Source organism: Primulina tabacum, chromosome 17, assembly GCF_025594145.1.
Source record: "Primulina tabacum isolate GXHZ01 chromosome 17, ASM2559414v2, whole genome shotgun sequence".
Classification (NCBI taxonomy): Eukaryota; Viridiplantae; Streptophyta; class Magnoliopsida; order Lamiales; family Gesneriaceae; genus Primulina; species Primulina tabacum.
Window position 1 is genome coordinate 10,486,535 of NC_134566.1, and position 21,351 is coordinate 10,507,885.

General features: G+C 34.8%; 2 protein-coding genes across 3 annotated transcripts; both read left to right on the forward strand.

Annotated features, from left to right (window-relative positions):
• The first annotated feature begins 5,159 nt into the window (after nucleotides 1-5,159).
• LOC142531257 (uncharacterized) lies at nucleotides 5,160-8,426 on the forward strand. Of its 2 annotated transcripts, none has more exons than XM_075637352.1 (4): nucleotides 5,160-6,421; nucleotides 6,579-6,663; nucleotides 7,014-7,258; nucleotides 7,350-8,426. In XM_075637352.1, the coding sequence occupies exons 3-4, from the start codon at nucleotides 7,151-7,153 to the stop codon at nucleotides 8,424-8,426; spliced, it is 1,185 nt and encodes a 394-aa protein (XP_075493467.1). In that variant the 5' UTR covers nucleotides 5,160-6,421; nucleotides 6,579-6,663; nucleotides 7,014-7,150. The 2 variants fall into 2 exon arrangements, with proteins under 2 accessions (XP_075493467.1, XP_075493466.1); XM_075637351.1 differs by having other exon boundaries at nucleotides 5,160-5,477.
• Nucleotides 8,427-8,443: 17 nt separating this feature from the next.
• Nucleotides 8,444-10,795, forward strand: LOC142531256 (uncharacterized). Its single transcript, XM_075637350.1, has 2 exons — nucleotides 8,444-9,333; nucleotides 9,475-10,795. Exons 1-2 carry the CDS (start codon nucleotides 8,444-8,446, stop codon nucleotides 10,571-10,573), a joined length of 1,989 nt encoding a protein of 662 aa, XP_075493465.1. The 3' UTR covers nucleotides 10,574-10,795.
• Nucleotides 10,796-21,351: the final 10,556 nt, after the last annotated feature.

Here is a 21,351-nt window from a genome sequence, read left to right on the forward strand (position 1 = left end):
CATATCCAACCCGAAAACATTAGAATGGTGTAAAACACATATTTTGTTACCTTAGTGGTACAAATGATATGAGATTATTTTATCCGAAAAAATCAAAGTCTTCTTTAGTTGAATATGCAGATGCATGATATCTTTATGATCCACATAAAGATAAATCTCATACAGGTTATGTGTTTACACGAGGATATATTGCTATATTGTGGAAATCGGTGAAGCAATCCTTAACAGCGACATCTTCAAATCACTCTGAGATCATTGCAATACATGAAGTAAGTCAGGAGTGTGTGTGGTTGAGATCCATGACACAACATATTCAGGAATCGTGTGGGTTGCCCACAGCCAAAGAAAGCCCAATAGTAATATTCGAAGATAATTCTACTTGCATTGCACAGTTAAAATGAGGCTATATCAAAAGAGATAGAACAAAACATGTTTCACCAAAGTTCTTCTATACACGTGAGCTTCAAGAAAATGGTGATATTGACGTCCATCAAATTCGCTCAAGTAACAATGTAGCTGACTTATTCACAAAGACATTGCCTACTTCAACATTCAAGAAATTGGTGCACAAGATAAATATGTATCAGTTGAAGGACCTTAGATGATTGAGATCAGGAGGAGTACATACTGTTGTACTCTTTTTCCTTCGTTCAGATTTTTCTCATTGGGTTTTACTGACAAGGTTTTAACGAGGCAGAATTTGAGCCCCCACATATCTTAGAAGTAATTTGTTGAAGCGATAATCATCTAAAGGGGGGTGTTATAGATAAAGTATCGTAAATGATTATTGAGATAAGATTTATATTTTATCATGTTATCAACTATTCAAACTTTATAAATATGCTCTATAAATAAAAGTCTCAAATGGTAAATAAAATATTTCAATTCATTCTTTCATTTTTGAGTAAGTCTCTTCTGAGACGGTCTCACGAATCTTTATCTGTGAGACGGACCAACCCTACCGATATTCACAATAAAAAGTAATACTCTTAACATAAAAATAATATCTTTTCATATATGACTCAAATAAAATATCCGTCTCATAAAATACGATCTGCAAGACCATATTTTTCACTTGTAATAACAATATGTAAATAATAAACGAAGAATAATTTTATTGGTATTTTCGGTTATATAAAATATAAGTAGCATCTAAAAATCCGAGCCACACGTTTTCAATCTGCAATTGGATCATCACCAATGCATCACAACTTATCACCTTATCTACATTACTGTTAATACTCTGCTCTTATTTAATTCCACTGCTCTTACCATCGCCAACAGAGTATATACAAAAGTCTAATATTTGGACAAAAAAGTCTAATAAACACCTCGTAAGATGAAATAATAAATAATATATATAATGTTATTATAATGTGATTATTTTAGAGCAAACTTCTTTTAAAATTAAAAATACTTATTAGGAGGATTACACAGGTTTGCACACTATTTTGTGAATCTCAAAGTTGGGGTTTTGTGTTCGATTATCATGATAATAAGATATTGAAATTTTAAAAAATATATCATTAATAGCAATATGGCAAAAACATGTGTGAGACGGTCTCTCAGGTCATATTTTGTGAGACAGATATCTTATTTGGGTCATCCATGAAAAAAGTATTACTTTTTTTTTTATGCTAAGAGTATTACTTTTTATTGTGAATATCGGTAGGGTTGACCCGTCACACAGATAAAGATTCGTGAGACCGTCTCACAAGAGACATACTCACAATAATTATCCTCGTTTCACGTACAATAGAGACATTATGCTTGAATGTTGTATATTTTAATTTTAAATAAATAAATATTTGAGTTATATCATTAGTGACATAAATAAATTTTTGGAAAAATAAAACTGAACCCCAACAAAATCGTAATCGACATCGAAAACTTGTTCAATCTTACATGTTATACTTAATTATTACTTTTTCTTATGTCATATTGTCTCAAAAAGTAATCATACATAATTTTTACGGTATGTAAAACTGTGAAAGTGTGACTAGAAAATTGCCAATTAATTTTTCACAATTTTTTTTTTACGAGACTGTGTCAAGAGTTGATATTTTGATATTATGAAATGAATCTCATATCCGATCAGATGTATTAAAATATATTATTTTTATGTCAAAAGTATTATTTGACTCTAAGTATAGATCGGTTCAATCTATATTTCACATAAAGATTCGTGAGACCGTGAGACTTATTCTTAATTATTTCGATAAACTATTTTTAGTAGTTGCTTTTCACACGCTAAATTTGTGAGATATAATGTACTTTATATATATATATATATATATATATATACAGAGAATAGGAAATATTCCTTACCTATCATTGCATCAAACATTCAACATAGAGAATTTTAGGTAAAGATTTTCAAATTTCTTGCTAAAAATGTGAATTCCCATATATATTAATTTATATCCATTCAAAAATTTTTTTGAGAAGATTTGTCATCAAAAAAATTTTAGTTTAAAGTTTTTTTTAAAAAAATTGTTTTTGTTTTTTAGAATATGTTTTCATATATTAATTTTTGTTTTACTCATGTTTTCATATATTATTAGTGTCTCTTTGCGTATTTTTAAAATGTGAATTCCCATATACATTAATTTATATTCATCCAAAAAAAAAAAAAGAGAGAAGGTTTTTCATCAAAATAACTTTTAGGTTAAGTTTTTTTTTTTTTTTAAATTTTTTTGTTTCTTAGAATATGTTTTCATATATTAATTTTTGTTTTACTCATGGTTTCATATATTATTATTGTCTCTTTATAATTATTTTTTGTACTGAAAAATATAACACAAAAATAGGGGTGTTCAAACTTCGGATAAAACAGAAAAAATCGAAAATTCAAACCGAACACTGAATCGAATCGAAAATCGAACCGAAATTTATTTGGTTCGATTTCAGATTATACATGTCAAAACCGAACCGATCGAAAAATCGAAATTTCATTAAATTAATAATTTTATTTTTATTATATATTTTTTTGAGGTGATATTAGTGAACGATAGATTATTTTGAATAATATTTATTTGATTGTTGTTTATGTAATTCATTTAAATTTTATATTTAAATGTTTTACTAAGAAATATCATATAAAAAAGATAATATATTATATTTTACAATATATTTATCCTATTAATTTAAGTAATTGTATCACAACCGAAATAACCGACCAAAATAACCAAATCAATTCAGTAGAAAACCGAACCAAAGAAAAATGGTTCGGATGTCAAATTATATATTTGTAAAACCGAAAATCAAATAAAAAATCGAAAATCAAACCCAACCGACCGATGAACACCCCTACACAAAAACATTAAAACTAATTATTCTAAAACCCTAAACTTTATATAATAATATATTAGAATGTGTCGTTTTATTAAAAAATTGAAAGTACCAAATAAACTTTAATTATTGATTTTTTTCCATTAAATCATTTAATTTATCCGTTTTTAATATATATTTTATTCAAGTTATTCTAAAGGTAAATTGTTCAAAAATCCTAAAAAATAAACAAAAATTTGCTTTCAATAACTGTGTCAGAAAAATATGTCACAACTCTCTAGATCACATGTCATTTTTGGATAAAAATCGCTACAAAATATTAAAAATATGATACTGATATATGATATTCGGGTACCAATTTTTTCAGATATGATAATATCATATGACTTTTTAGTACTCAAATATGTATATCAAATATTGACAGAAAAAATGAGTTTGAACTTTTTGAGCCACGTGTCTTTTCTTGGATGAAAATCAATATAAAACATTAAAAATATGATACTAATATATGATTTTAAGTACCAATTATTTCAGATATGATATTAATATATTATTTTTTAATACCAAAACATATATATAAACTATTAATATTAATGACAAATTTTTTCTTTTCGGACGAAAATTTGTACAAAACAATGAAAACATGAAATTATTATATGATATTTGAGTACCAACAATTTTAAATCCGGTAAAAAGGATAAGATTTTGAGTATATAATTAGAACAAATTTATTAATATCAACATTTGCTATACATAGTTGGGTATAAAAAAAAAATCATATGTTAATACCATATTTGAAACCGTTGATACTCAAATATAGTATAACCGGTACTATATTTTCAATATTTTGTACCAATTTTTATCCGAAAAACAAATTTGTTATTAATACCAATATTTACTATATATGTTTTGCTACTCAAAAATAATATATTATTACTAGATCTTAAAAAATTCTTACTTAAATTTCATATATTAATATAATATTTTAATTTTTTATATCGATTTTTATTTGAGAAAAACATGTAAAATCATAAATACAAATATATTTTATTATTGATCAAGAAATGAAACAAATAATTTTTTTTGACTGATACCGTATACAAATTTAAATTTGGACTTGATTAGGGATGGCAATGGATAGGGTATGGGTCGGATTTCATACATCCATCCCCATACCCATTTATTAAATTCATCCCCATACCCATCCCCATACCCATCGAGTATTGAATTTCATCCCCATCCTCATACCCATCGGATTATCGGATACCCATACCCTACCCAAATACCCTATTATCATATACAATTGAATTTTATCAAATTTAAATTGTTTCAATGAATTTATGAATATTTAAAAAAATATTTAAATGAACAATAAGAAAAATTATTAATGATAAAAATTTGCAAAATAAACTTTATAGAAAAAAGAACAAAATATTAAAAATAGTTTATATTAGTCGAACAAAAGTACTTGGATTTGAGAAGATGAATCTTTAATAAATATAATTTATATATATATTAATTTAAACGGGTATTCGGGTCGGGTCGGGTGTGGGTCGGATTATATCAAACCCGTCTCCATACCCAAACCCGAAAATCCCCATACCCGATTATCCAATTATTTAATCGGGTCTAAAAATCCCTCCATAACCTCTTCTATTCGGGTCGGGTATCGAATCCTCCAACGGATTCGGAGAAAATTGCCATCCCTAGACCTGATTGCAAAAATTAAATAGGCAGGCTCACAGCATAATTGTAGTAGTTCTAGGGCATCAAGGGTATTTTAGTCAAATAGACATAATGTGCCAGGGTAGTTTCGGTATAGTCGTAAGCATAAATTAGGGGTGAAATCCATTCCTGCAATCCTCATCTCTTCTCAAGAAAAGCGAAGAAATTTCCGGATGACAAGAGTTCAGAGACAATCCGAAGGCTTCTAATCGTTAGAGGGTTCATGATCCAACGGAAAACGTTCATTAGCCTTCGTGGATCCCATTGGTGCTGAGCGGCGGCGGCGGAGGAGCTTACATTTGATTCTTTTTGAATAAGAATGCTGGCGAGTGGTGTTTGACGGAATCTGAGGATTTGAACGGAGCCTGTGCGAAGGTCGCTTTAGAACAATTGGACGAGGATTAATCGGGAAATCCTGCCATTTACGCGAGAAGATTTGATAATTTTTGCTATTTATACAGGTATATGAAACACTAAGTTTTTTGATGATCTGCTTGTCACTTGTGTGCTCGTTCTTTTTGTGTTGTTGTCATCATCGTCGTCAGAGGAGGGAATCTGCATCTGAAGATCGAGATCTGTGGTTTTTGAAGTTGTTCCTGCCTTCAGAGGGTTTTGTTATTACGGATTTTAGTTTGTGATCCTATAACTCAAGATCTGAACCTGATGCCAAGTCTTATGTTCGAGAAACTGCGGATTTAAGGCGTCCCTGCATATGAATTGAAGATTCTCGGCGAAATATTAATATTCAAACATCGAATCAAGATTACTTCATGCCTAAATTATTTTCCGGAGTTTCAAGAAACTGGCTTTTTGCAGAAGCTCCTTTGAGATGACATTCTTTGATCCACCTGGCGTTGGTTGGGTGGAAGATGGACTATCAATATGAAGAAGAGATTTTTGAAATTTTCTTCATTTTTTAAATGACTCGTGGTTGATAATATAATTGATGTGGAATCACTCTCCAATCTCTTTAAAGTTGCTGCCAAAACTGCGGAGTTATCCTCCAATCTCTTAAAAGTTGCTACCAAAACTTTGGCGTGTTCTCGCGCTTTCATATTTTTTCCCTGCTTGTTGGATCCGATTCATAAAATGCTGGCAGATTCGTTCATTTACGTGTTGCTAGCCTATGGTTTCGAGCAGAGCATTTGATTGATCTAATGGACCGTCATGTTTAATGGAACACTTTAATACATAAGAGGCTCTAGATTCCTCATTCTTTTCGCCTTGATAATTTTTACCATATGAAGAGTGCGAGTCATTAATTATGTTGAAATAACTGCTGCCCGCAGCCCCTTTGCTCAATATCATGGCCTAAGTTCTTGGACACATTACTTTTGATCTGCCACGTGTTTGCATAAATAGAGGGCTTCTGCCCTTGTGACTTTCTGATTCCCTGTCATCTTTGGTATGAGAAACTACGAAACTATATGGAATAATCTTGAGCAATATATATCCATGAGCCGTTGAGATCTGTCCATTTTCTTGATCACCATTCGCCTCTGAGAATTATTTTTTTTGAAGTATTTTGGTGTTTTGCTCACTCGATTTAATGTCTGATGCAGTCTGCTTCGGTGTGTCCAAAGATTTGGATGCCAATTGAAGAGATATCCGGTCGTTGAAGTGAACTAAGTTGCCTTTTGGCCTATGGTGAGACTCCAAAATTCTTGTGACATTTATTTATCTAGCGTATATGAGGTCACTTTGCTGCTGGAAGAATTAGCGTAGGAATTACGTGCTAGAATTGTTATAATGATTCATTTATTGTAACCTTAGTTTGTTTGAATTCACCGAGACAATACTGAACTTTCCTGCGTAAATGCTTGGTCAAGCTTTGTAATTCTTAAAACTTGTAGTTGAATAAAAACATTTGTAAGGAAATATAAAAACATTTGTAAGGAAATACAGCTTATAACAAATTGTTATTGTATATATCGAGTACTGAGTTCAGCTCAATTTTCTTTCTTTTTTTCTGAAACAAGTGTTTCTGTGTCTGGCAGATGTGTTTTGTAATTGCTCCAGGAGAGTGGAACATAAATTGGGCTTAAATCAGGAAAGAGGCCAGATTTCTTAGGAATCCTGCAAAATCTGTTGTGGTAGATTGATTGTTGGTGGCATAGAGCCTATAGTTTTGGAAATGCCAAGCAGTGTGGGTCTAGAAGTTATGGATTCCATCAACCCACAGTTGAATTGGAAGATTGGGACAAAAGGAAGACGCTCCAGGTCGTCAGTAGCGAGAAGGAAGGTACTTTGTCAAATCTGTTGTTTTCCATGATATTTGTTTCTAGTCTAATATGCAGTTATTTTCTAAGATATGAATATGTTGAATGTTGCAGTTGAGTGCAGCTGATTCTGGACAACCAACTGGAAAAACTGAACATGTACCAATAAAGAGAAGAAGACATTTGCTTCGATCTCCATCACCTCAGCCTCGAGCCCCTTCTATATGTCGTCAAGATTCTTCCTCTCAACCATATTCTTCTTCACCACCTTTTGAAGATAACTATGCATATTCGAGTCATTTCTCAGTTCTGAGGTCTGCAAGCTTATATTCCAATTGGAAATCAAGAGACGGATTAGCTGTTTTTAAATTTGGTGAAGGGTTTGATTACGAATTCCTCTCTGAACAAGTAGGAGGGGAACATAATTATGTGGGAGACTTCTCAGGTATAGAACTTCTTGCAGCTGCTGCAAGCATGGATGATGATGCTGATAACGCTTGTAAACAGGATCTTGTCGTGGAAGATTCATTAACACCAAAAAGCTCTGATATATCCAATTTTGCCACACAATTTAAACAAGATTCAGAATGTAACAAGTCCTCGAGCAATGAGATAGTGCTTGAAGATGACACTGATTGTTCTCTAGTTCAGAACAACTTGGAATCTGCTGCTCAGAGTCTGCTTGGATGTGTGGGAGGTGGGACCACGACAAGAACTGATTCTATGAAAGTGGACCGTAGGCACTGGGATTTGAACACTTCGATGGATGCTTGGGATGAACCAAATAATGATACAATTGCTGGAAAAACCTCGAAGGATGTTGTTAACAATGATATGCTTGTGGAAGGGAGACTGAGAGGTTCAGAATGCCGTATACTCTGTAATCCAAGTGTCACAGAGGACAAGTTTTCCGATCTTGAAAAAGAAGAAGATAATTTGTTAGCAGTATCACCTCGTGGAACGTGTATTGAGTCGTCCACTCTTGAGGAGACTCTACGGGAACCAGCAAATAATTTTTGTTATAATGCGACTACAAAGACTTCTGACCAAGATACTGAGAAAAATGCTGATTATCCATCCGCTTCTGTTGAAAAGAGTGATTCACCTACTGCTTCTGTTCAAAAGATTGTTTCACCAGCCACTTCTGCTGCAGAGACTTACATATTGCTTTTGTTGAAAACACGGATTTGAAGAGCGCTTTTGCCGAAATGCTAGATTCCTATCCTCCTTTCGCTGATAACATTGATTCGCTCATGGCTTCTGCTGAGAAGGTCGATTTGCATGTGATTTCTGCTGGGAAGCCTAAGGTCGAATTGCAAGTGACTTCTGCTGAGAAGGTCGATTCGCTTGTGGCTTTTGCTGAAAAATTTGATTCGTGCACGGCTGCTGCAGAAATGATTGATTCGTATACGGCTGCTACAGAAAAGATGGATTCCCATATTGCTTCTGCAGGAAAGAATGAGTTGGATAAGGCTTCTGCTGAAAAGATTGATTCAACTGTTGATGCTCAGATTTATTCAGATGTATGTCTAGATAACCATGGGCACGTGGTTGATAGTGACGACTTGGCTAGGTTTCAGGAAGGTCATGAGTCTCCATATGAAGATGGAGAGTTGAGGGGGTCATTTTTGTACCCCTGGGTGGAAAATGAATCGGACGATAAACATGTTAATTATGAATCTGATGGAAGACATGGAGATAGTTCTGATGCAGGTGATTTACCTGGGTCTGAGATAGTTGATGGTGGTTCTGAGGGTTCTCACAGCAGTGTGAGGAAAAGTTTGTTGACAAAAAGATTTCTGGGAAGAAATAAGAGTACTAGTAGATCAGTCAAACATTCATATATGCATTTTATGGAAGATGAATCCGAGAATAATGACCTTTGTGGAAAGAATGAATTAGATATTGACCTAGTTATTTGTGAAAATGACAACGAGAGAAAATTCTCAGATCAAACAGATGCTGTTGATGAGACTGTGGGACATATGGATGAATACTTGTTAAGGACCTTACAGGGTAAGGTTCAATCTTGTAGCAAAGGTCGGTCATCCTTGGATGCTTTTAATGGGAAGGATATTTTCTTTTTGCAACAATGCAGGTAATTAATATGCTTACATAATTCGTTCACCAATATTATGTCCATGCAATTCTAACTGTTTGTATCTTTGTCTCGCATCTTATTGGAGGAGCTACTTCGAATTATTTAATCCTCATAGTATTTTTATTGTGATATTTTTAGATCTCGCCATCTTGGTGGTTCAGATTCTCACACTGAAAGGGATATGGGGCCCTACAAATATTTGAGCAGATGTAGACACGCTACCCATGAAAGTGAAAAAGGTGGAGCAGATCAGTGGACATACTGGGGTTCAAAAAGCCGTTACACTTCAAGTTACCAAGGTGTCGAGGGTCGTAACCTCGACAGGCCGAGAAGAATAAATGGGGACTTAATAGATAAGTTTGGTAGGGTGGACTTTGACCACAGAAGACAGAATTCTAATTATTTGTCAAAAGGTTACTTACATAGGCCCTTAGGTAGAAGTTCACATGTGGACAGAGATGATTGTTTTGGTGTGCGCAGAAGGATGCCACAAACTCGAGGTATTAAGGAGAATTATCCACGAGGTGCTGGTAAGAAATACGAGCCTCTACCTGATTATGCTTCCAAATCTGTTCGCCTGTCACCTTATTTATCGAGCAGGGAACGAAGTTTTTCTCCCAGTTCTGGTAGAGGCGTTCATATTCCTTTAAATCGCAGAAGATCTCGGTCAAGATCAAGAACACGTTCCCCAATAGCCTGGCATTCTAATAAAGGACGGCAAATGGGTACTAGAAGGCATATCGGATCTCCAGATTTTAGGTCTGAGGCGAGGATGGACAGAATCAAGTTTCCGAATTCGAATCCCACTTTTACTTCAGATCATCGGGAGGGTTACATGTCCCCGTCAAGGGGCCGGTTCTCCCCACAACACAACGGTCGATGGTTTGATGATCTTGATTTTGCAGATAGCAATCTGCGACGCCGGAGATCGCCGGTGAGATTAATTCGACGCTCTCAGAAGTTTGATGCTATCGGTTCTTCAGGTCGACTAAAATCAGATGACTATTTTAAACCTACAATTCGGTCAGGACGATTCTCCTTCTTGGCTAATGATGGCAGGGAAGGTAAATTTGAGACCAATTATGAGTATAGAAGGCATGATGACAGAGGCGAGGTGATGCATCGGAGACGGGATGCTGATGATGGTGGAAATTCGAGGCGGTTTCGGCGATCTGCAGAAGCTGATGTCATCGAGACAACCAACTCGAATAACAAGGATGATGCCCGACGTAACTGACCCAAGGAATGTGTCTCAGAGACAGAATAATGAGGCTAAGGGAACATTTCAAATAATCTGACCGGCTATGCTCTTTCGTTGTAGAGGAGATATTGGTTTTATATATATAATGTATATATGACTAGGAGCATTGATGTTGAAGAGAAACGAAGATTGAATGCGAGTGTTCGCTTGTTCGTTTCCTCACGAGGTCGATAATTTGAGCTAGATAGTTCTCGTGTTCCTGTTGGTTTTGTTTTGCCCTTTCCTTTTTAACGTGGGTATTTTTTTTTCTAAGTTATTTTACTGATTTCTTTCTTGATGGTTCAATACAAGGAGAGATGGGAAGCTTGTTTGAGTTTAAGATGACGAGGTCAGTGCAATAGTTTGTGGAATCCAGTCTTACTGTATATAGTTTGGATGAATGGTCGAGTGAAATTTATGAGAAGAAAAATCTGCCATGGGTGCGGTTTGTTGGCCTCAACAAGTCATTGCTATTTTTAGTCTGTTCAATTTATTTCCCACTTTTCCTTGGAATTTATGGTGAATCTTTACTAGTATGAGTTGTCGATTGTTTATTGTATTTGATACCTACTTTCGGAAAGTGCAAGAATTAAAACAAAGGGTAGAAGTACCAAATTCATTAAATACCGGTGAGGTGAAATGGTTGCAAAAAAATGTCGATACAAGTTTTCAACAATATCTGGTTTTCATCATTCCCACCACAGATTTCAAAGATTCATGCTGCTTGCAGCCAAACCTATCAAACTACACGACTCTCCCCACTTGTCCTGAAAAACGAGAACTCGGTCTAACTAGCCCATTTCTGGAATGAATCATGGAGTCGCGATGCTCTCACGGTCTTGCTCTTGTACGAACACAAGTTATGATCTGTTTTAAATTCTTTATAAATCTGTTTCATGCTTGGCGTTGTGCTTTCATTGAGCGTGAGAAAGGCTTCTGGGAGTAACATCAGATGCTTGGGCAGGGAGAGACGAGCTCTTGTCCACTTCAAGGATGAGCTTGTCGATGGCTATGGGAATGGCGGACTTTCGTCTTGGGGAACCGGATAAAATAAAAGAGAGTGCTGCAAATGGAGAGGCGCCTGCTGCCATAACGGGACTAATTATGTCACACGATTGAATCTTTGAGGTTCATCACGATTCGGTGGCTTCAATGATATGGCAATGCTCCTCTAAAAGGTAAGATTGGTCCCTCATTGCTTGAATTGAAGCAATTAACTTCCCTAGACCTGAGTTTCAATGATTTTAGATATTCCTCTATCCCAGAGTTTATTACTTCACTCAACAAATTGCATTATCTCAATCTTTCTCATTCCAATTTCAGTGGAACAGTTCCTCAAAGTATTGGAAATCTTTCCAAGTTTTTATATCTTGATATTAGGGGGAATTATCTTTATAGTGAAACTCTTGATTGGGCATCTGATGTTCAATCAATGGAATATTTTGACTTCAGTGATGTACTTATAGATGATGAGAGAACCAATCGGTTGCAAGCAATTAGTAAATTAAGTTCCATTAAAAAATTACATTGGAGATTTGCCAACCTGTGTTCGAAGACAAAGAAAACTCAACTGAATATGAACGTTCAAATATAAGTCTTAAAAGCTACGAAGAAGTTTCCCAAACAGCAAGGGAGGCGTTGAGGCGCCTAATAGGAATATGTTAATATTTCTCTGCAATATGCAAAGATTAGAAATTATGAACTGCAAAGATTATGTTAAACACATGAATATGAGTAAATTCATTCAATTAGTTTCTTGGCCCAAGAATTCAATACTTTGTGTAAGAAGATTCTTGAAACTAAAGAAAATAATATCGGAATGTGACCCAAGATCTTAAATTTAGACTATGGATCGAAAAAGATAATCAATCATATTCTTAACATTTTACAACATCAAATGAGATATGCGTTGAAACATAATGATTTCAATCCGTTTACTGGAAAGTTTTATAGCTCCTTAAATACGAGAAAAGAATATTTCATCATATTCATCGATGACAGTACAAGATATGAGAATCATATATTTTGAAATGAAAGATAAAACTTTAGTGGCTTCTTATTTCTACGACGAAGAGTATTATTGCTCTAAATATGTGAGTCTTAAAAGCTGTGAAGTTTCCCAAGTAGCAAGAGAGGTGCCGAGACACCAAAACGAGGAGCCTCACTCTCTATTCGTGCCCTGGATAGGGAAGGCACATAAGAGCCTACCTTTTGCCTTGGAATTCCCTAGTTGCCCTGGAAATTCAAGGGCAGAGAGAGAGAGGTGCCCATTAAGCAGCGTCTAGGCGACTAGCGGCCTTGTTTACCAAGAGGGTCTATCCCTCAACACATTGGTGTCTTGATCTCTTTGGATTATCTTGACCTCTCAAAAAACCATCTTCTTGAGGTATTCCGACCAGCATTTGGAAACTGAGCATTTTGGGATTTTGGAACTTCTCTTATACCATTGGTCCGGAAAAATTCCAGCAAACTCACACTTCGATCATTCGGCCTATTTGGGAATCCGTTGCTATGTGGACGTTCTATACTCGATAAATCTTGACCCAGAGTTTGTAAAACACATCGAGATTCAAACTTTATCGATGAAGACAATGCATCAACATATTTAGAGCAGGAGGAGAATTCCATTATTACTAAGGGATTTTATATCTTTATCTTGTTTGCAGTGGCAGATCCACCATATGGCCCCCAATTTTTTTTAAATATTTTTTTAAATATACATATATATTTTATAGAAAATAAATATATAAAATGACCCCCCAAATAAATGAAAAGAACAGACATGCCTTTAAGAACTTGCTATACTTGAATTCGAATTCCATCATTCTCAAATTTTTCCCGCTCAACCTATTTTCCCCATCCTCTGTTGTTTTATAAAATTTATCCTATAAAATAAAAATGACAAATAAATAATAAATAATAAATAAAAAGAAAGAGGAAAGTGGATTGATTCTTGGTAATTTGCTATTCATCATGAAACTCTTCCTAAAAGTAGATTAAGCGAATAAGGCAAGGGAAAATCGGGTGAGAATATTTCTTTAAATTTTTAACACAACATTTTCTAAGATATTTTTCGGTCGTTTCATACTTATTTTTATTAGAAATATTTGGCTGATGTTATCTGGAATCTTGAATTGAAAGATGAGTCATGTTACATTTTTTTGAAAGAAACTTTGGTTTTTCTAAATCTTGTTTGTTTTATCTAGTGAAATGAATAAGTATGTTTTTTGTTCTATCTTGGACTAATTTTATTATCAAATCACTTATATTTTGGAGATGAGCTCTATTATGTAATTTTCTTTTGGTTTTACCTTACTTATCATATAGCTTGATGAATGTTGTTATTTATCACAAATTACGTTAGTGTTTACTCTTCCAGTTGTCACAGCTATTACATAGTACAAAGCAATCATTTTCAGCCACAAATATTGTCAAAATATGTTTTTATCTTAAATGCATTGACGATATTTATTAAAAGAGAAAATCGAAAAAATATTTGTATTGATGCTATCATTGAAAGTTTTGAAAATTTGAAAGAACATCAAATTTATTTTAGATATTTTTTTGTTAAAAACATACATACGATCACTACAACAAAATAGGCATTCAACAGTACATCAAAGACAATGATTTTTTATTAAAACCGTCGTCTTTTTTCTTTTAACAACGGTTTCAACAAAAACCGTTGTCGTATCATAAAAAAACCCGCTCATAGACAATAGTTATTTAAAACAGTTGTCATTGAGGTGTATACAACAACGGTTTTCTAAAAATCGTTGTCTATTAACGTGTTTTTTTGGACAAACGACATGTCATTGAGCATACTCTTTAACCACAGGACCTTTAACAACGGTTTTATTTGACCTAAGACAACGGTTTTTCACGGTTGTCTTTTACCTTTTTTTTTTTGTAGTGCGTCAATAGCGACGGTTTTTGTTTAAACCGTCGCTATTTTAACAACGATTAACTAAAATCGTTGTCGTAGACGTCTAAAGATGACGATGAAAAATCATTGTCGTATGTCTTGTAAAACCGTTGTTAAAGGCCCTGTGGTTAAAGAGTGCGCTCTTGTTGTTGTAGCTACAATTTGAAAAACCGTCGCAAATTAATTAGCGACGAAACTCATGCCAAACCGTTGCTAAAATTAGTGACGGTTTAGTAAACCGTCGCTAAAATTAGCGACAGTTTTTTTATAAAGTTCATCGCTAATTTTAGCTGATGGTTTGCATTATTTCCGTCGCTAATTTTTTCAATAAAATAAAAAAATTACTTTTAATAATTTAATAAATATAAAAAAACTTACAATCTTACTATGCTAACAATATTCCTAATCTTAACTAACACTTAAAAATGTACCAAAAATTAAAGCGAAAAAATTTACCCAAAATCGAAACTAAAATCGTGTAAGAGAGAAAAATTTTAAGTGTTGTGAAGTGGTGTGGAGGAAAATGGACCGAAAATGCGGATATTTATAGAAAGTTTGCTAACAATCTTACTATGCTAACAATATTCCTAATCTTAACTAACACTTAAAAATGTACCAAAAATTAAAGCAAAAAAATTTACCCAAAATCGAAACTAAAATCATGTAAGAGAGAAAAATTTTAAGTGTTGTGAAGTGGTGTGAAGGAAGACCGAAACGGATATTTTTAGAAAGTTTGCGACGGTTTTTGGTTTAATAGCGACAGTAATTTCATAAACCGTCGCTAATTTAAATTTTAGCGACAGTTATACTAGCGAAGGTTATACTAAACCGTCGCAATTTTTAAATTAACGATGGTTTTGTAAATAACCGTCGCTAAATTTAGCGACGGTTTTGAAAAACCCTCGCAAAATTTAATATTAAATACAAATTTTACAAATTTTTTTTTTCGAAGACAACGATTTTTGTAAAACCGTTGTCTTTTACCCTATAAAACAATAAGAAAAGACAACAGTTTTTGTTGAACTAAAAAAACCAGCTGAAAGACAACAATTTAACAAACCGTTGTCTTTGACCCTTTACAAAACACATATAGACAACGGTTTAAACCGTTGTCGTAGCCAAAAAAAGACCGCACACAGACAACGGTTTTTAAAAACCGTTGTCGTAGATATATCAAAGACAATGGTTTTAAAGAGACTGTTGTCTATGAGCGGATTTTTTTAGGCTACGACAACGGTTTTTGTTGAAACCGTTGTTAAAAGTAAAAAACACAACGGTATGTCTTTGATGTTTTGTTGAATGTGTACTTCTTGTAGTGACGGTTTAAACAAAAACTGTCGCTAATTTAAAATTGCGACGATTTTATTAAACCGTCGCTATTTTAAAATTTGCGATGGTCGGTCGTCGCCAATAGTGACAGTCTTTTCATGACCGTTGGTAATAACGACAGTTTAATAAACAACCGTTGCTAGTAGCGACGATTTTACCAAAAACCGTCGCAAATATTCTATAAATACTCGTATTTTCGGTCCATTTTCCTCAATACCTTCCACATCTACAATAAATTTTCCTCTCTTATACGATTTAGGGTAAATTTTTTCTCTTCAATTCTTGGTAAATTTCTAAGTGTTAGTTAAGATTATTAATTTTATTAGCTTAGAAAGATAGTAAGTTTTTTTTGTTAGATTTATTAAATTATAAAATTTAATTTTTTTTATTTATAAAATTAGCGACATATTATGTCTGCATTAGCGACGATGTTTTTTAAACAAACTTGTACATGTTTTTTAGCACTATGAGATTTTTAAAAAATATTATAACTTATTACTTCCCCAAATTTCAAATGACGAAGTAAAATACCACTTAACATTTAAAGTGAAACACGTATTTTTGCATGCGAAGTTTAAACAAGTCTATTATCTCGTCAGTTCTGCAAACGAAGTATACACAAAAACTCTTGTGAGACGGTATCACGGATCAATTTCGTGAGTCGAATATCTTATTTGGGTTATCTATGAAAAAGTATTACTTTTTATTATGAATATCGGTAAGGTTGACCCGTCTCACAGATAAAGATTCGTGAGACTGTCTCACAAGAGACCTACTCTGAAGTCTATTTGTCACGTCCCGAAACCGAGACGTGTCATCGGCGTTGTTTAACGATTTAAATCGTATAACAACAAGCCACGTAGTACATCAAATAACCAAAAGCCAGTCTATTACATAAATCAATAATCGTCTTTACAATGCGATTAAAACAAAATGCGGAAGCGTAAAATATGATAATCTAACTAAAAGATAGAATAACAAGACTGGTCTTGAATCGGATCACCATCCCCAAAAGTATTCTTGTTCCTTATCTTCGATTTGTTCTTCGTTCTTATCTGGAGTGGGAATGTAAGGGGTGAGTATTTGGGAAATACTATGTAAATGGGGGTCGATCGGGCATAACAAATATCAAGGTTATAATTATACGAGTACGTTATCATAATTTCAATCATAAGCATGTTGAATCGAACACGAACAAGATACAAACATAGCACTGAAAATCATCTCATTTTTCATGGTTTACTGATCAGTCTCCTATATGTTACTCCTCTAAGGGGCGAGGCCAAAAGAACGCTTATTATAACCCACCGCATCAGGGCCTTAAACAAAACATATCAAATATCAGAATTTCCTTGCCATTTCTAATTCGAATCATGAACAGTGCATTTCAAATATTTCAAACATGCTTTCAAATATTATAACTAATATCAAACAACAAATTGTTCAAGGATTTTCATAACAAATAGGAACGAATATATTATGTCGATCGAATTTCAAGAAACATACATAATGTATTTTTAAGCAATTATGGATATACTTAAGAAGAACAAGTATATCGATATATATATCAAATAGTATACTTATGAAATGCAAGTGTACGTAAGTGTATAGCAAAAACCCACTTACTTGAAAGATTGTTCCAAAATCTTGGAATGAACAAGTTGTAGTTTGACACCGAACAGTCACTTTGCAAAAATGTTTGTGCCTAATTTAACCGTTGGATCGATCTGAATTTTGGATATGTTGCTCAAAACACGTGTAGGTGTATTCTGAACTGTGGAGATCGGATTTGGACGTGTAAACTATGAGCAAAACCTTCTGAAGTTGTGGACAATATTAGGTACTTGAAAATTGCAACTTTTGGAGAGAACTTTTGATGTTGTTTTGGTGTGATTTTCATTCATTCCTTTGCCACTATTTATAGGCACCAATATGACTTTAGGCCTTTTCCCTCCATGCCAAAGGTTGAATGGTTTGAATGAGTTTTAATTCATGGTGACTTTAGGTCTTCCCTCTCCATGCCAAATGTTGCATGGTTTGAATGGGGGAATTTAGGTCTTCTCCCTCCATGCCAAAGGTTGCATGGTTTGAATGGAGGACTTTAGGTCTTCTCCCTCCATGCCAAAGGTTGTATTGTTTGAATGTGTTTTAATTCATGGCTTTGTGTAGCTAATTGTGTAGCTATTTCTTTGGTTCTTCACATCCTTTCCACCTTATGAGGAGTTTCGTCCTCGAAACTTGGCTATACACGATCCTCAAAGAGGTAAGGATATTGTTCTCGTATCTTTTCTTCCAACTCCCAAGTGGCTTCTCTTTCGGTGTGATTGGACCATTGTACTTTGACGTATGGAATAGTTCGTTGTCTTAGTACGTGATCTTTGTTATCCACAATTCTGATTGGAACTTTCTCGTACACCAGTTCTTCATTTAGATTGCCCTCAACCAGAAGTGGTCCAGCCTCCAGAATATGAATTGGATCGGAAATATATTTCCTTAGCTGCGAAACATGAAAAACATTGTGGATTCTTGACATATCAGGTGGAAGTGCTAATCTGTAAGAAATTTTTCCCACTTTCTTAAGAATTTCAAAAGGTCCAACATATCTGGGATTCAATTTTCCAGCCTTATTGAATCGGATTACACTTTTCATGGGTGACACTTTCACATATGCTTTTTTGCCCACTTCAAATTCCACGGGACTTCTTTTCAGATCAGTCCAGCTTTTCTGTCGATCCTGTGCAGTTTTCAGTCTCTCTTTGATCATAGCAACTTTATCCACTGTTTCTTGGATCAGTTCGGGTCCAATCATGGCTTTTTCCCCTACTTCATCCCACTATAGTGGTGATCGACACTTTCGTCCATACAGAGCTTCGTATGGTGCCATTCCAATTCTGCTATTATAACTATTATTGTAAGCGAACTCGATTAAGGATAGATGTTCGCTCCAATTACCACTGATGTCTAGAGCACATGTTCTCAGCATATCCTCAAGAGTTTGTATTGTTCTTTTGGTTTGGCCATTTGTTTGCGGGTGATAGGCCGTGCTGAGGGTGACTATGGTTCTCATGGCTTCTTGGAAATTTTTCCAGAATCGGGACACAAACCTTGGATCCCTATCAGATAGTAGACTTGCTGGAGTTCCGTGTAATCTTACTATGTTGTCCATGTACAAGGTGGCTAATTTATCGAGTTTGTAGTTCATTCGCACCGGTAAAAGTGTGCCTATTTGGTTAGTCAGTCGATGATAACCCAGATCCCATCATGATTTTGTCTTGACTTTGGTAATCCTACCACAAAGTTCATGGAAATGTGCTCCCATTTCCATGTTGGGATCTCTAGCGGTTGTAGGATTCCTCCGGGTCGTTGATGTTCGGCTTTGACATGTTGACAAATTTGGCATTTAGCGATAAAGTCAGCTACGCCCTTCTTCATTCCATTCCACCAATAATTCTGTTTCAAGTCTCGATACATTTTGGTGCTCCCAGGGTGAATGAGAACTTTGACTTGTGTGCCTCAGACATTACTTCTCGTCTTATCTCATCGAGATCTGGTACACACAAAAGTCCTTTCCTCCATAGGACACCTTTCTCATCAGTTTGGAATTCTTGAGCTTTTTTTTCTTGAAGTTGCTCCTTAATTTTTGCTATGGAAGGATCGTGATTTTGCTTCAACTTGATGGTTTCTTGAAGACATGGTTGAGCTGAAAGAGCCGATAATTTACTTTTCCTACGTCTCTTCGGCTCAAGGCATCTGCTACCTTGTTGGCTTTACCCGGATAGTAGTTGATTGTTAGATCATAATCCTTCAAGAGTTCAATCCACCGTCTCTGCCTCATGTTTAATTCTTTTTGAGTGAATAAGTATTTGAGGCTTTGATGATCGTTGAATATCTCGCATTTAACACCATATAGATAATGTCTCCATATTTTTTAGTGCAAATACGATGGCTACTAACTCAAGATCATGAGTTGGGTAATTTTGCTCATAAGGTTTTAATTTCCTTGATGCGTAGGCAATTACCTGACATTCCTTCATAAGTACACACCATAATCCTCCCGTTGATGCATCACTATATATGGTGAAGTTCTTGCCATCTTCGGGAAGTACTAGCACTGGTGTAAATGCAAGTTTTCTTTTAAAAATCTGAAAACTCTTCTCGCATTCTTCGCTCCAAATGAATCTAGAGTTTTTCCGTGTGAGTTTGGTGAGGGGTATGACTATTGAAGAAAATCCTGCAACGAATTTCCTATAATATCCAGCTAAACCCAAAAAGCTTCGAATCTTAGTTACTGATTTTGGTCGAGGCCAGTCCACAATTGCCTCTACTTTCTTGAGGTCCACTGAGACACCTATTTCAGAGATTATGTGTCCCAAGAAGGCAAAACTTGTAAGTCAAAATTCATATTTCTTAAATTTTGCATACGTTTCTTTTTCTCTGAGTATTTGTAAGGTGAGACGAAGATGTTTATCATGATCCTCCTTACTTGGTGAGTGCACCAGGATGTTGTATATGAATACGACCATGAACTTATCGAGTTATGGTTTGAAGACTCTATTCATGAGGTCCATGAATGCTGCTGGAGCATTGGTCAGTCCAAACGGCATTACCGTAAACTCGTTTTGACCTTCAGTTGATGGTATCCTGACCTCAGATCGAGTTTTGAAAAGACCTTGGCTCCTTTCAATTGGTCGAAAAGGTCATCTGTCCTCGGGAGAAAGTATTTATTCTTATTTGTAATCTTGTTCCACTCTCTATAGTCGATACATAATCTCATAATCTCGTCTTTCTTTTTCACAAATAGTACAGGGGCTCCCCACGGAGATGCACTGGGTCGGATCTGCTTTTTATCCAACAACTCTTGGAGTTGATCCTTTAGTTCTTTTAACTATGCTGAGGCCATTCTGTATGGTGCTTTTGATATTGGTGTAGCCCAGGGATCAAGTTGATCTCAAACTTCACTTCACGGTCAGCAATCGTGCCAAGCAATTCTTCAGGGAAGACGTCCGGAAATTCCTGAATAACTGAAATATCCTCTATCTTCAGAGTAACTTCGTCATTTACCTCGCTGATCATTGCTAGTTAGACTTCTTCGCCATACTCCATGGCTTTCTAGGTCTGAGAAGCAGAAAGGAAGGATTTTTGCTCCTTATCCTTGACATAAAATACGATTTAATCTTGGATTGGAGTTTGGCATTCTTACCCCCAACAATCTACAATTGCATGATTCTTTTCCAATCAATCAATTCCCAGATTACACTGAATAAAATCGGCACTGAATATATGTGTATCCACACTTATTTTAGTCTACCTTAAATTTATCACAATTACTATAGAATCTTAGAACGTAACTCCTTATCAGCTTATTGACTCAAGTCCAAATAATTATAACCTAGTTAAAATTTCTTTCAGCCTTGTACGAAAAAAACTAATTCCTCAAATAATTCTTCTTTTACTAAATCTTTCCTTAATCAAGACTATATGAGCCTAGCATGCTTTAACACAAACAAATTTCGTTGGATGT